Raw genomic sequence first — 12,945 nt, forward strand, 5'->3', positions numbered from 1 at the left:
TAACTCTTCTGTATCACTAGGTCCCATTCGTGGTTACGAAGGATGTCAAATGATGTGAATCACTGTGGAACTTTATGTAATTGTGCAAATATGACCTTTCTACTGGCATTAACAAGGATACATCCTTCATTAAATATAGCATCTGCAAAATGTTGAGTGATGGTTGATGGGTAGTTGGACATGCCTGTGTTGTTGCTGAGGTCATGCCAGTGTACATAATTCTAAATTTGCCATTGTGTTTGTGCAACAAAACCAATGGAACCAGCCACACTCAACTTTTAATTTCTGCGGTAAAGTCCGGTCAAGTTTTGTCACTCCTTCTTGAACTCTTCCCTCAGCTCAACTACCTTCCGTCAAACCGTGTGCAAAAACAGTTGGGCAATTATCCTTTACCACAATCATGTGGCAAATCCTTTAAGCTTAATCAGTTTCTCACAGATATATCTTCTCACCTAATTTTGGTAACGCTCTTCACTACACTTGCACACAGAAAGTGGTCTGCAAGGTTATTGTCGAACGCTAAAAGAGAAGATCTACCTCCCGCCACATTTACAGCATACATGGTCCAATTGTTCTTAACCTTCAGGTTTCATTGAAGTGTCCCACAACCTCAATGGATGTCATACCGTTTAGAAAGAGTCTGATTTTTGACTCAATCAGCTCTACATAGGGAAATTTCTAAAACTGATCTTCTCCATTCATTTGTTTATGGAGACCCTCAATCTGTCATTACACACAGTGTTACACCATTCACTGTCAAACTGCAATAAAGTCTAGGCATTCTGCTCCAACATTCCAATATTTGTTTACATGTTTCCCTCTTTTTAATTTAAACATTCTACCCTTAGTGGTTGGAATGTTCAAATAGCTTTGTAGCCGTTCTGCCTCGGGCTATGCCAGTTGCTAAAGGTCATCTCCCTCGTTATAGGCCCTCACCTGTAGCTCTGACAGTTTAATTAGGTCCAGGGCCTTTAACACCCGGTATAGTCCTCGACAGCGGGCTAGTAGGCTATATTAACAATCCTTTCAGCTGAACACAGACCACTCTTACGATTTCCTCCGCCTTCCTACCATCATCTTTGACCAAGGTATTCACGCTGTTCCTTCCCCCAGATCCAGCCTTCCATGCACGCGAAAAAGTTCAGTCGTTATTACAAGCACATCTATGACTGTGATGAACATATTTTGTAACGCCACATCAAAGGGAAGCACAAATTGTCTTTGTTTTGGAGTACTCACCCTCTGGTTGCAACTCCCAATCTCTGTCTTTATGTACTTGCCTGCCTCCCTGGTTTTGAGCTCCTACCTGCAAGGCGTCAGACCTCACCTTGCCCACTACTCAGCCTGGTACCTCCTGTTTCACATGCCCGGGAATACTTTCTATGACATATCCCATGCTAAAATCTTCCATAGACAACAATTGTTCTTGTAATGTTTTGCTCGTTATATTCAATTAATTAGTCTGTAATCATTTTGTTTTTAAGTCTCTGAAAAAGCAAGTACCAGCCAGAGACTTCAAGGCAGCAACATAGCTGCATATTGCTACATCCTCCCCAGTCTCACACAAATTTTATTTGTCATGTATTATTATTTAATATTAATGTAAGTATAAAAAGTATGTATAGAATTAATTAAATGTAATTTAATAATATTTAAGACATTTATTACAATAATTTCTACATTTTGAAATGTTTATTATAATGTTAGAATAAAACAAGTTTTATATGTAAGTATTTATTTAACATGTAACAATGAATTCATATTTTTAACTATTTTAAATAATTTTATTTAACATTATTTCCTATGGGGTTTCCCTACCTCCATTATTTTCTATGGGAGAGCCTTTTAGTACCTGTGGTTGACCATGTGTGGTGCTGGACATATTCTAGCTCTGAGCTGGAGTACATTTATTACTGTTTTGTTTGTGGGTCCTTTGTGCATGTAAGAAGTGCAGTTTATGAATAGGAAAGGCCTTACTCTTACTCCTTTGTGGGTGTGTGTCTGTCTCTCCCTCAACCCGTCTTAATCCTGGGGCTTTAAACCTGTCTTGACTGTTCTTTACTCCTCCCTAAATCCCCTGTATTTTGTAGTATGTCCACCCCTATTTTTAACCACTCCCCAGTACGTTCCACATTTACTACTAAGTATGAATCTTCTATGTGTGAGGGGTCTGCCCACAGAAAAGATTAAAGAGGAGGGGATTTAGGGTCGTCGGTTTGTGAATAGCATCTTTTATTACTTTATTGATATTATTGTAGTACTACTGGACGTACCACAAAATGCAGTTTGCGACTAGACCCGTGAGCAATTACTATAACATTATGGCTTTCTCGTGACGTGATATAGTGCCTGCAATTTATTGTGGATGACCTAATGGTGTCGCCATATGGCTTACATTGTGTATTATTCAGAATACAATCCAGACATGTTGCAGTTGCTAATGCTTATTTTAAAAATGACTTCAATTGATAAGTAGCTAACAGAAAATGTTACTTACACATGCCTTCAGTGGTCCTACTATGTGTATTTGTGAAAAACTACTTTTTTATAAATCACTTATGATGACTTTCACCTTCCTGGCTGTAAATATTTTGCCTATTTTTTGCTAATTGTGATAGTTACTCCTGTCTGTAACCAGTGTCTTGCTACTTGCTGTAAAAGTGTACAGTAGTCTTATTCCATGTTATTTCAATTAGCAGATTGTTTAAATTGGAATTTTTGGGTTGATCATGACACACAAAGTGGAATGTTTTTTGCAATACTGTTTCCTGTACCATAACACAGAAGTACCATCAATACATTCAACTGTGGCTTTGAACGATCAGAGGCCATTGAAATGTAGACATGTCCTCTGGGATCCACTGACTAAATAGGATTATAAAGTTGTAAAGGTTTATATAATTCATGCTCATTGTTTGTTGTGTTCCATTGTTTTCTTTACCTATAGTTATGACACCGAGGACCCCACATACGAAGGGTAATTCTGAACATTCTTCTGAGAAATTGGAGCCTTTTAACAAATTTCCCAAAGATGTCACCTATCCGCAACAGAAGCATCCTGTGACACCTGCAAAAAAACAGTTAGATGGACCTGTTGAGTCTGCCAAGCGGAAGAAAGTTGCTGGAAAGAAATCATATATCTGTAGCGAGTGTGGGAAAAGTTTCAGCAGCAGCTCGGGGCTCATGATTCATCAACGAGTACACACAGGAGAAACACCCTATTTATGTAAGGAGTGTGGCAAGTGTTTCAGTGTGTCATCAAGCCTTAAAATGCACCTGAGAGTACATACAGGGGAAAAACCCTACAGTTGTGACGTATGTGATAAAAAATTCAGTCAACTAGCGCATCTTGAAATCCACCAACTAACACATGCAGCAGAGAAACCATATGCTTGCAGTGAATGTGGAATGGGTTTCAGGAGCCAAACATATCTTGTTTTCCACCAGCGAATACACACAGGAGAGAAACCATATGCATGTACTGAATGCGGAAACAATTTCAGACAGTCGGTGCATCTTAAAAGGCATCAAAGAAAACACACAGGAGAGAAACCACATACATGTACTGATTGTGGTAAACGTTTCAGTGACAACTCGTCGCTTCGTACCCACCACCGAATCCACACTGGAGAAAATCCGTGCACATGTAATGATTGTGGAAAATGTTTTAATCAGTTGTCGAACTTAAAACACCAGCGAACACACAGTGGAGATAAACCATATGAATGTAATGAGTGTGGAAAGAAATTCACCTTATACTCCCTTATGACTCACCAACGAATACACTCTGGGGAATGTGGCAAAAGATTCAGACGATCAACACCCCTCAAATCACACAATTCAGTGCACACAGGTGAGAAACCCTATAAATGTAGTGAAAGTGGAAAGAGTTTCACTCAGTCATCACAGCTAGTCATGCACCAGAGAATACACACAGGAGAGAAACCATTTGTATGTGAGCAATGTGGTAATAGATTTTCCCTGTCTGGAGATCTCCAAAAACACATGGTAGTACACGAAATGGGTACACCACACACTTGCAATGCATGTGGGAAATGTTTTAGCCGGCACACATACTTGATCATGCATCAGAGAGTACATTCTGTTGAACGACCCTTTTCTTGTAATGAATGTGGGAAGAGTTTTAGCTGGTCATCAAGTCTGACTAGTCACCAAAGAATGCATGCCGGTCGGAAAATCAACAGATGTTATAAATGTGGTAAAACATTTAGTTCATTAGAAATTCTTAAGCAACATAAGGACACACACACACACGAGAAGCCACACATATGTAAGACGTGTGGAAAGTGTTTCAGTCTTTCTGCTGCCTTAAAACAGCATCAAATAACACATACTGAAGAAAAACCATATGTATGTAATGAATGTGGAAAATGTTTTAAAAGAACAACAGAGCTACTCAAACACGGAGGAATACACACAGATGAAAAACCCTACAAATGTACTATATGTAATAAGAATTTTCGCCTGCCAGGTATGCTCACTTCTCATCTAAAAACACACACAAAGGAAAAGCCATACATGTGTGGTAAATGTGGTAAAGGATACAGTTCTTCATCATCCTTGATGACTCATCAGCTGGTGCACACTGGGGAAAAACCGAATATTTGCAGCATATGTGGAAGGGCGTTCAGAGCAATGACAAATTTAATCAGACATAGACGGATACACACGGGTGAGAGGCTGTATCCATGCAAAGAATGTTCAAGAGCCTTTACACGACGAGGACTCCTAGTAAAACATATGGAATTGCACACAGAAAGTACACCTTGATTCAAAAACATTGACCATCCTTATGGTTGATTGTGAGTACATATGCTCACAGCTATGAAACACTTAATTCCATTGTATAATATCTTCACCAGCGAAGAGTTCTGTGCACCGTATACAGGATAAATATGTTCAACAACCACCTCTGTCCAATGTTTTGTTTGTGTGCAAATATCTGCAACAGCGCCGAACCTTCATGTTCTGCATCAGAAATTGATGTTCGATGACAGCAGCAAGAAGTTAAAATCCAGGGAGAAGGACAAAAGTCCAGAAACTGCTAGAGGCACGTTAATATAGTTTTGAATTGTTTCAGGATAGATCACAGCTGCAGGGTTTCCTCTGGGACAGGTGTGTGAGTACAGGAAACAGTAGAATCTTCTCCCGGACAGTTCTCTCTAGGTTGGAACAAATACTCTCACTTCAAGTTTGGAAGAGGGCAGCTACTGACTGGATTATTCACCCTTCTATGAGGGCCTAGTTGGAAGCAAGGGCCAACGAAAAGGCACATCTTTAAATTGTGAACATTTCCTCCCCTGGTTGCCAGACATTTAATGGACATTTCACCAGCCCAGCATGGTCCCTATGCTGAAGTCCCAGACATGGATATCTAGCACATTACATCCATGTGGTGGCGCCCCACCAACCTCAAAGGGAACCTCCACATTTTACAGTCCCTATCCATTCTTTGTAGGTCACCAGTAACCCTGTTTAAAACTTCACTTTTACAAAATGTGACACATAGTAAACACTTCATGCAGGGAAAGCTAAAGAACCTGGTATTGAGAATATATCCATTACAGGGGAGGGCGGCTACTTAAAGGAAGAGGTAAAAATGTCTAAGTTTATGCCACCAACTTTGTTTGCTCATAGGCTTGTCTGTTGGGAAGTAGCTACCTTCAAATGTGGGTTAGTGGGTGTTCCTAGCCTGAGCAGGAGAGCCTTGCGTTCTGATGATAAATGTCGCAAAAATAAATCAGCACCTTCAATGGATAGGTTCAACAGAACATGTATTACAAAATTGAACATGCCTAATAGCAACGTTTTACCTGGCAAACAGACGTTCAACCCTACACAATCTTTAGGTCTCGCTAGCGTAGACTGCACACATGCGCAGTCTCGCTTGCGAGATTTTATGTTTTTTAGGAGCTTTGACTAGCGGGCTTTAAGCCCTGCTCCTCTTTCCCATTGGCCGGTGTAATGGCAGTGTTTTTGGCTTTATTTAGAAGTGATATAGATCATTAATCTTGCTCGCATCTAGTATAGGTATTCTTAGCCTGTGTTGGCCCTTTTAAGCCCTTTTTCCAGACCTAGAAGAGGATAGCTGCTTAATATGCCTTTATTCTTGACTTTAACCTGTCTATTGCCTATTGGCTTTGACATATTAGACACATTGGTATGGTTTATGTAGGTATTCTGACAGAGCTAAGGAGCATTTCACCCCTTTCAGGCCTACAGGCCTAGAGCTAAAGGGACTCCATTTTGATGAAGCTGAGAGACTTTTCAGGGCAAAGGCAATGTTTATAGTTAAGGCTGTTGTCCGCCCTAAGCGGACCGGAGAGAACCGGCCAGAGCTGAATCTAATCAGGAATTGTTCCCGGGCTCAGGTCTCTAGACGAAACAAGCAGACTGGTCACTGTGGGAGCGTCTAGCGCAAGGAGCCTGGTGCATGGGATTGGTGGGAGGAAGCTGCTGGCTGGAATTTTCCATGAGGAAACAGCATTCTATATCAGTGAAGTGCAGAGGCGGAGTCAAGCAGAGAGAGTCAGCCAGCCAGAGAGTCGTGTTAAGGTGGAGGAGTGGAGAGCAGTGGAGTGGAGTTGGCAGAGAGAGAGAGAGGGTTCAAGCTGGAGAAGAGCTGAGTTGAATAGTGAGCTGGAACTGAAGGAAGCAGTCAGAAGCAGTGCTTATCAGGAGGAGGTGTGAATAGCTGGAGTCTGAAGTAATGCCTTTTAGAAGAGACCGAGGAGAGATCGTGGACTAAATTGGACATTGGCGCAGAGACAGAGTGAATAAGCTAGTGGAATGAACGGTGATCAGAGCGGCAGGAACCATTAAGACTGAATCTGGAAGGTGGAGACAGTTCGTGTGGGGGAGAGGAGTCCAGAGACAGAGCGATCAGCGCAGAGGTGTACCCAAGAGTGCAGGAGAGAGAGGGAGTCTGAGATGAGCCAAGGCACAGACGAGAGAGGAACCCAGATGACAGCTAGAACAAGACTACACACTAATAAGGTGAAGGCGTTCCTGTTATATTAATTTACTTTACACTTGCATCTTAATCTTATCTTTATTCCCTGGGCTTTTGCATTGCTAATCTTTTCCCTTTCAGCGGAGTGTTCCTGTTATGTTTAATCCTTCTCTTTCAAGTGGTGTGTTTTACCTATAGTCTTTGTCAGTTACATATCTGTATATGTGTATTTTATTAGTGTAATAATAAACATCCCCATAACTACAGTGCTTGAGTTCTTTCATGATAAAGTTATCCTGGCTTCAAGCCAGTTGCTGTTGAGCCACTGATGGATAAGGGGGGTAGGAGCGCTTAAATCAGGAGACAACTCAATCACATAGTGTGTATATCTTTGTCCTCATACAGTAAGGATAATCTTTCCTGGTAAGTATTGCTGTTTGAACAGATGCTACCCCTGATCAGGTAAGTAATAGTGAGGGAGAGAGGAGACTTGCAACCAAGGGACTAAGTTAGTACACCATCCCAATATATTATTGTAGTAGCAGACCCTTAGTGAAGAGACTTCCCAATATATATATATATGTATAGGTGTTCATAGGAATGTGGTCGTCGTTGATATGCGGCGTTAGTGACAGCACTGGGTGGGAGACCAGTGTTAATACCCACTGGATTGTGGCTTGAATAAGTGAGAGCGTCAGGGGGGATACTGACGTGGAGTTCGACAGGATTGTTGAGCGTTTGGAAACGGGAGCATTGGGTTCTGCAGGCCCATGTGTAGTCGCACCGGATTGTGCGCAATATCTGCCCTAGGGTAGACCGGTCTGGGTCTGAGTGGCCGCGAGATCAACTGATGTAAATAAGTGTGGTGTAGGGTATGGATATCCCTAGTAATCAGTGAGTATTCTTAGTATCCCTATAGATTTAGTGGTGTTTTTGATAATATGAGCTTGTATATTGCGAGTTCCCCATCCTCAGGTAGGTACCAGGTGCCTGGATAGGTGGTCCTGAGGAGGGAAGGTGAGTACGTTCTGGCTGGGTTGGAGGGGCCCCTGGGGGCTGATCCCACCTACTCAGAAAATCCAGCCATTACAGCCGGCATCACTGTTTATACTAAATGGTGGCCAGCCATTGGGAAAGAGGATAGTGTGACGTACACTTTTCTCTTTTTGAGACGGCCCACTTGGACGGGCTCGTCTGACTTCCTTTTGACGTAAAAGGTTTCTTATCTTTATGGGGCCAATATGGCCCCATAAAGATAAACCTTTTACCCTAAAAGGAAGTCAGACTAGCCCGCCCAAGTGGACCATCTCAAAAAAAGAAAAGTCTGTCATAAGCGTGGCTGCCTGGCAAGCTCTTGTCTCTCTCTCACCCAGAAGCAAAACTTCACACAGGCGTGTAAAATTCAACTCCCCTCAATGCAAATATCCTGCATTTTCCATACTGTTCCCTGTCTTCACAGATAAGGGGCACTGAAATGTGAGCGACAGTAATTTAGCCAGGATCACACAAGTTGATCTCTTGTGAGCTGGGATTAGAACGCGTCAGCTGGTTTTACGGTGCATCTCTTAAAGCTTCAAGCTCATCTGTGACCTTGGTCTGACTCTGCAAACCCAGTCGCTCTGCAGTGCAGGTTTGGTGCACCCCGCCTCCTTATTTGACAGTTTTGGGGTGAACACATCACAGGGTAGAGACCTTTCAATTTTGCTGCATGTTTCCGTCCACGGCACTGGGGACTGTTGCGTGTCTCTTTTTTTTAAACACACGTAGTGTAAGATGCACCATTTCCTCCAGCACGGCAAAGACAAACTGCTCACTCTCCCCCCTCCCCTCACCACAGCACCCACAGAAAGCAGGGTTTCTGCTTACGTAGGTCTTTAAAAAAATGTCTTCCTAATCGGGTGTCATGGAGACTTTTTTGGAGTGTCACTTTGTTTACCTACAGAGCATTTAGCAAGAAGGGGAATTTAGCTGCCAATCAGCACACATTTGTTTTTATATGCACTTTTATATAGCGCAAAGTCGACCCGAATGCATTAGAGCGCTTTCCAGTAGGCGAGGCAATGAAGGTGTAATACAGCAGGACGACGCTGTCGCCTCTTGCCGCTCAAGCTTTGTCGTGGGACAAACCTGCAATTAATGTGTGTGAGACTGTGTGTCTGTGAGAGACACTGTGTGTATGAGACACTGTGTGTGGGACACTGTGTGTGACTGTGTGTGAGACACTGTGTGTGAGATACTGTGTGTGGGACTGTGTGTGTGTGTGTGTGCGGCTGTGTGTGAGAGACACTGTGAGACACTGTATGTGTGACACTGTGTGAGACTGTGTGTCTGAGTGAGAGATACAGTGTGTTTGTTTGACAGTGTGTGTGTTTGAGACAGTGTGTGAGACACTGTGTGAGAAACTGTGTAAGACACTGTGTCTCACTGTGTGAGAGACAGTATGTGTGAGACTGTGTGTGAGAGACACTGTGTGAGACTGTGTGAGAGGCTGTGCGTGAGGCTGTGTGTGTGTGAGTCACTGTATGTGTGTGAGACACTGTGTGTGTGTGACACTGAGCGGCACTATGTGTGTGAGAGATACTGCGTGTGTGTGAGACACTATGTGTGAGACACTGTGTGTGAGACACCATGTGTGTGACACTGTGTGTGGAACACCGTGTGTGTGTGTGTGGGACACTGTGTGTGTGAGAGGCTCTGTGTGTGTGAGAGGCTCTGTGTGTGTGAGACACTGTGTGTGTGTGTGTGAGTGTTAGAAGGGGGAGGTCTCTGGGGGACAGAGGTAAGTACTCCTGGCCACCCCGGGACCCCTCTCTTCCAGGCACGTTACCGAGCTCTCAAGTCAGGCCTCCATGAGAGGAGGGTTACACATTTATGTCATGCACATAGAGACACTAGCACACTACAAAGGGACACCACACCAATAGGTTCTGGTTAAACAGGTTCTTTATATGACTCTACAACAGGTTAGGGGGTATGTACGCGGAGTTTGGGGGGCTCAGGTCCGCGTCTTGAATGACAGGGCACCTGGCTTGGAAATGCGGGAGACGTTGGGGGCAACTCTGGATACTCACAGTCTCCAGTCCTTACATTTTGGGGGGGCTGTGAAGTTCAACACTCTTGGTCTGGGTGTAGGGGCCACGTATGCGGCGCACGGCTCTCAATCCTCGAGCCGTGGGATACGGAGGGCCGCAATATCGAGGTATCAGGCCTACGACTCGCAATCCTTGAGTCGCGTGATACAGATGGCTTTTAGAGCAGTGAGGTGGAGACCAACCCACCTCTGCAAGCGCGGACGGGCCTCGGCGTATTACAGGGTCAACCTGGGTGCTGGTGGTGCCCCTATGTTTCCGAGACTTCCTACTGGGCCTGGCGCACAATGTGCCTCTCGCCGGGCACTTAGGACAAGATAAAATCTACCACCGCCTGGTCACGCAATACAGATCTCTCAGTACGAGGCGTACTCCCAGTGCAAAGCGTACTCTGCTGATCTCTCCGTACGCGGCGTACTCTGCTGATCTCTCTGTACGTGGCGTACTCGCAGTGCAAAGCGTACTCCGCTGATCTCTCCGTACGCGGCGTACTCTGCTGATCTCTCTGTACGTGGCGTACTCCCAGTGCGAGGCGTACCCCGCTGATCTCTCTGTACGCAGCGTATTCCCAGTGCGAGGCATACTCCGCTGATCTCTCTGTACGCGGCGTACTTGCAGGGCAAAGCGTACTCCGCTGATGTGAGAGTACGGCGTGTACTCTGCTGCTGGGTCATCCGGGATGTACTCGGCTGGCTGGGCAGTGCGGCTTGTAGGGACTTGAGCCGCGACCATGTCAGCTGGGCTCCAGGAGTCCGAGTTGGGTGTAGACTTTATTCGCTTAGGGGATGAGGCGCGACCAGATCTGCATGGCTCTGGGAGTCCGGGACGGGACACCAATGTTGTTTCCTCTCTCCGTGCGAGCCGCGACCAGGTCTGCAGGGCTCTCGTCGTCCCGTCTTCAACTGCCACCCCCTCGCTCGGTCACCGTTATCTAGCATATCTTTTCCCTTTCAAGTTTCTGCCCCTACCAGATGGTTCCTGGGGGCCGGGGCTGATTGTCTCGGGCTCCGGCCATCTGACGCTCATCCCCCTTTGAAGTCGGGAGGAGGGGTTCTTCCGCTGCCCGGCAGGGATCGGGGCCAGGCCTGGCAGGAGATGCCATTGAAACTCCTCCGCCCCCCCCCCCCCCCCTTTGACTGCGAAACTGGTCGTTCCCCACTGCTGGCCAGGGGGTGATGGGGCTCGGGTTTCTTTGATGCAGGTTTCTCTGATGCTCTTGGGGGGGGAGGGGGCAGGGTGCTGGCTGGCCTGGGTTTCTATCGTCAGGCCTGGGCTCTAGGCTTCCTGCTCTGGGGGAGATGGTGGGGGCTACGCTGGGGTGGCTACTAGGGCTCGGGGAGCAGGGGGGATGTGAGGAGGACAGGTGACAGGGTGTCCTGGTGGGGGCCCTGGATGTATAAAGGCTCGCGCCAAGGCAGACGGGTCTAACACACGTCCCTCCAGCTGAAAGGCAGGGAGAACTACTCATCCCCTTGGGAGTTCTCCTCACTGAGGCGGAAAAACCTGGATCGACCATCCGCATTGGCGTGGTCAGTACCTGGGTGGTGATCGACCGTGAAGTCCATCCCCTGGAGGGAAATGGACCACCGCAACAGCTTGGGATTCTCTCCTCTCATCTGCATGAGCCACCTGAGGGGCCGGCGGTCGGTTTGGATCCGGAAGTGTGTTCCGAACAGGTAGGGCCTCAGTTTCTTCAGGGCCCAAACCACCGCAAAGGCCTCCCGCTCGATGGTGCTCCATCTTCGCTCCCTGGGTACAAATCTCCTACTGAGGAAGGCAACTGGTTGTTCCTGGCCCTCCCTATTTAGCTGGGATAGGACTGCCCCAATGCCATGCTCGGAGGCGTCGGTCTGGATGACAAACTCTCGAGAGTATTCCGGGGCCTGGAGTACTGGGGCAGTGCACAATGCTGTTTTCAAAGTGTCGAACGCCTTCTGACAGGCGGGGGTCCAGTGCACCTTCTTAGGCTGTCTCTTAGAGGTCAATTCTGTCAGGGGTCCCACTATGCTGCCATACCCTTTCATGAATCTCCAATAGTAGCCGAGGAAGGCACTCACTCCGGTCTGGGTTGTATGGGGTTCCCAGGTCAGGATGGCGTCGATTTTGGGTTGGAGAGGCGCCACCTGGCTGCTCCCTACCTGGTGCCCGCGGTAGACCACTGACCCTTTCCCAATCTGGCATTTACTGGCCTTGATGGTGAGTCCGGCCCGGCGCAGGGCCAGTAGCACCTCCCAGAGGTGTCGCAAGTGTTCCCCCAGTTGGTGCTGAACACTGCAATATCATCCAGATACACGGCGCTGAATTCTTCCAGCCCTGCCAGTACCCGGTTGACCAGTCTCTGGAAAGCGGCCGGGGTGTTCTTCATCCCGAAGTGCATCACACGGAATTGGTAGTGCCCATCGGGGGTGGAGAAGGTGGATTTCTCCTTCGCTCCTTCCGTGAGGGCAATTTGCCAGTATCCGGAGGTCAGTTCAAAAGTACTGAGGTAATGGGCCGCTCCTAGACGGTCAATGAGTTTGTCTGCCCGGGGAATGGGGTTGGCATCCGTTTGCGTGACTGCATTGAGTCCCCGGTAATCCACGCAGAACCTTAGTTTGGGCGTGGCTCCGGGGGCGGCCGCTTTCGGGAGCATTTTGGAGACCTCCTTAATGCAGGACCGGACTCGTTCTGGCACCCGGTAGGCTTTGTGCCGTACAGGGGGGCTGTCCCCAGTGACCACATCGTGGACACACCAATCGGTGACACGAGGGACCAGGGAGAATAGGTCAGAGAACTGTCCCAATAGCTTTCGACAGTCTTTGTGCTGCTCAGGGGTCACGGAGGGGGAGAGAACACTCCCTCCATGGAGCCATCCTTTTCCTTAGCAGATAGGAGATCGGGTAG

At 46.7% G+C, this 12,945-nt stretch overlaps 1 protein-coding gene across 4 annotated transcripts in view; it reads left to right on the forward strand.

Moving 5' to 3' along the window:
* The window catches only part of LOC147725970 (uncharacterized), an 86,677-nt gene extending 79,440 nt beyond the window's left edge, over positions 1–7,237 (forward strand). For all 4 annotated transcript variants that reach the window (XM_086960090.1, XM_086960092.1, XM_086960091.1 and 1 more), the window contains one exon: positions 2,948–7,237. In XM_086960090.1, coding sequence (XP_086816216.1) covers positions 2,950–4,791 — 1,842 coding nt within the window. In that variant the 5' untranslated portion in view covers positions 2,948–2,949 and the 3' untranslated portion in view covers positions 4,792–7,237. The remainder of the gene's footprint in view (positions 1–2,947) is intronic.
* The last annotated feature ends 5,708 nt before the right edge of the window (positions 7,238–12,945 follow it).

The sequence above is a fragment of the Lissotriton vulgaris genome, chromosome 3_1 (genome assembly GCF_964263255.1).
Source record: "Lissotriton vulgaris chromosome 3_1, aLisVul1.2, whole genome shotgun sequence".
Classification (NCBI taxonomy): domain Eukaryota; kingdom Metazoa; phylum Chordata; class Amphibia; order Caudata; family Salamandridae; genus Lissotriton; species Lissotriton vulgaris.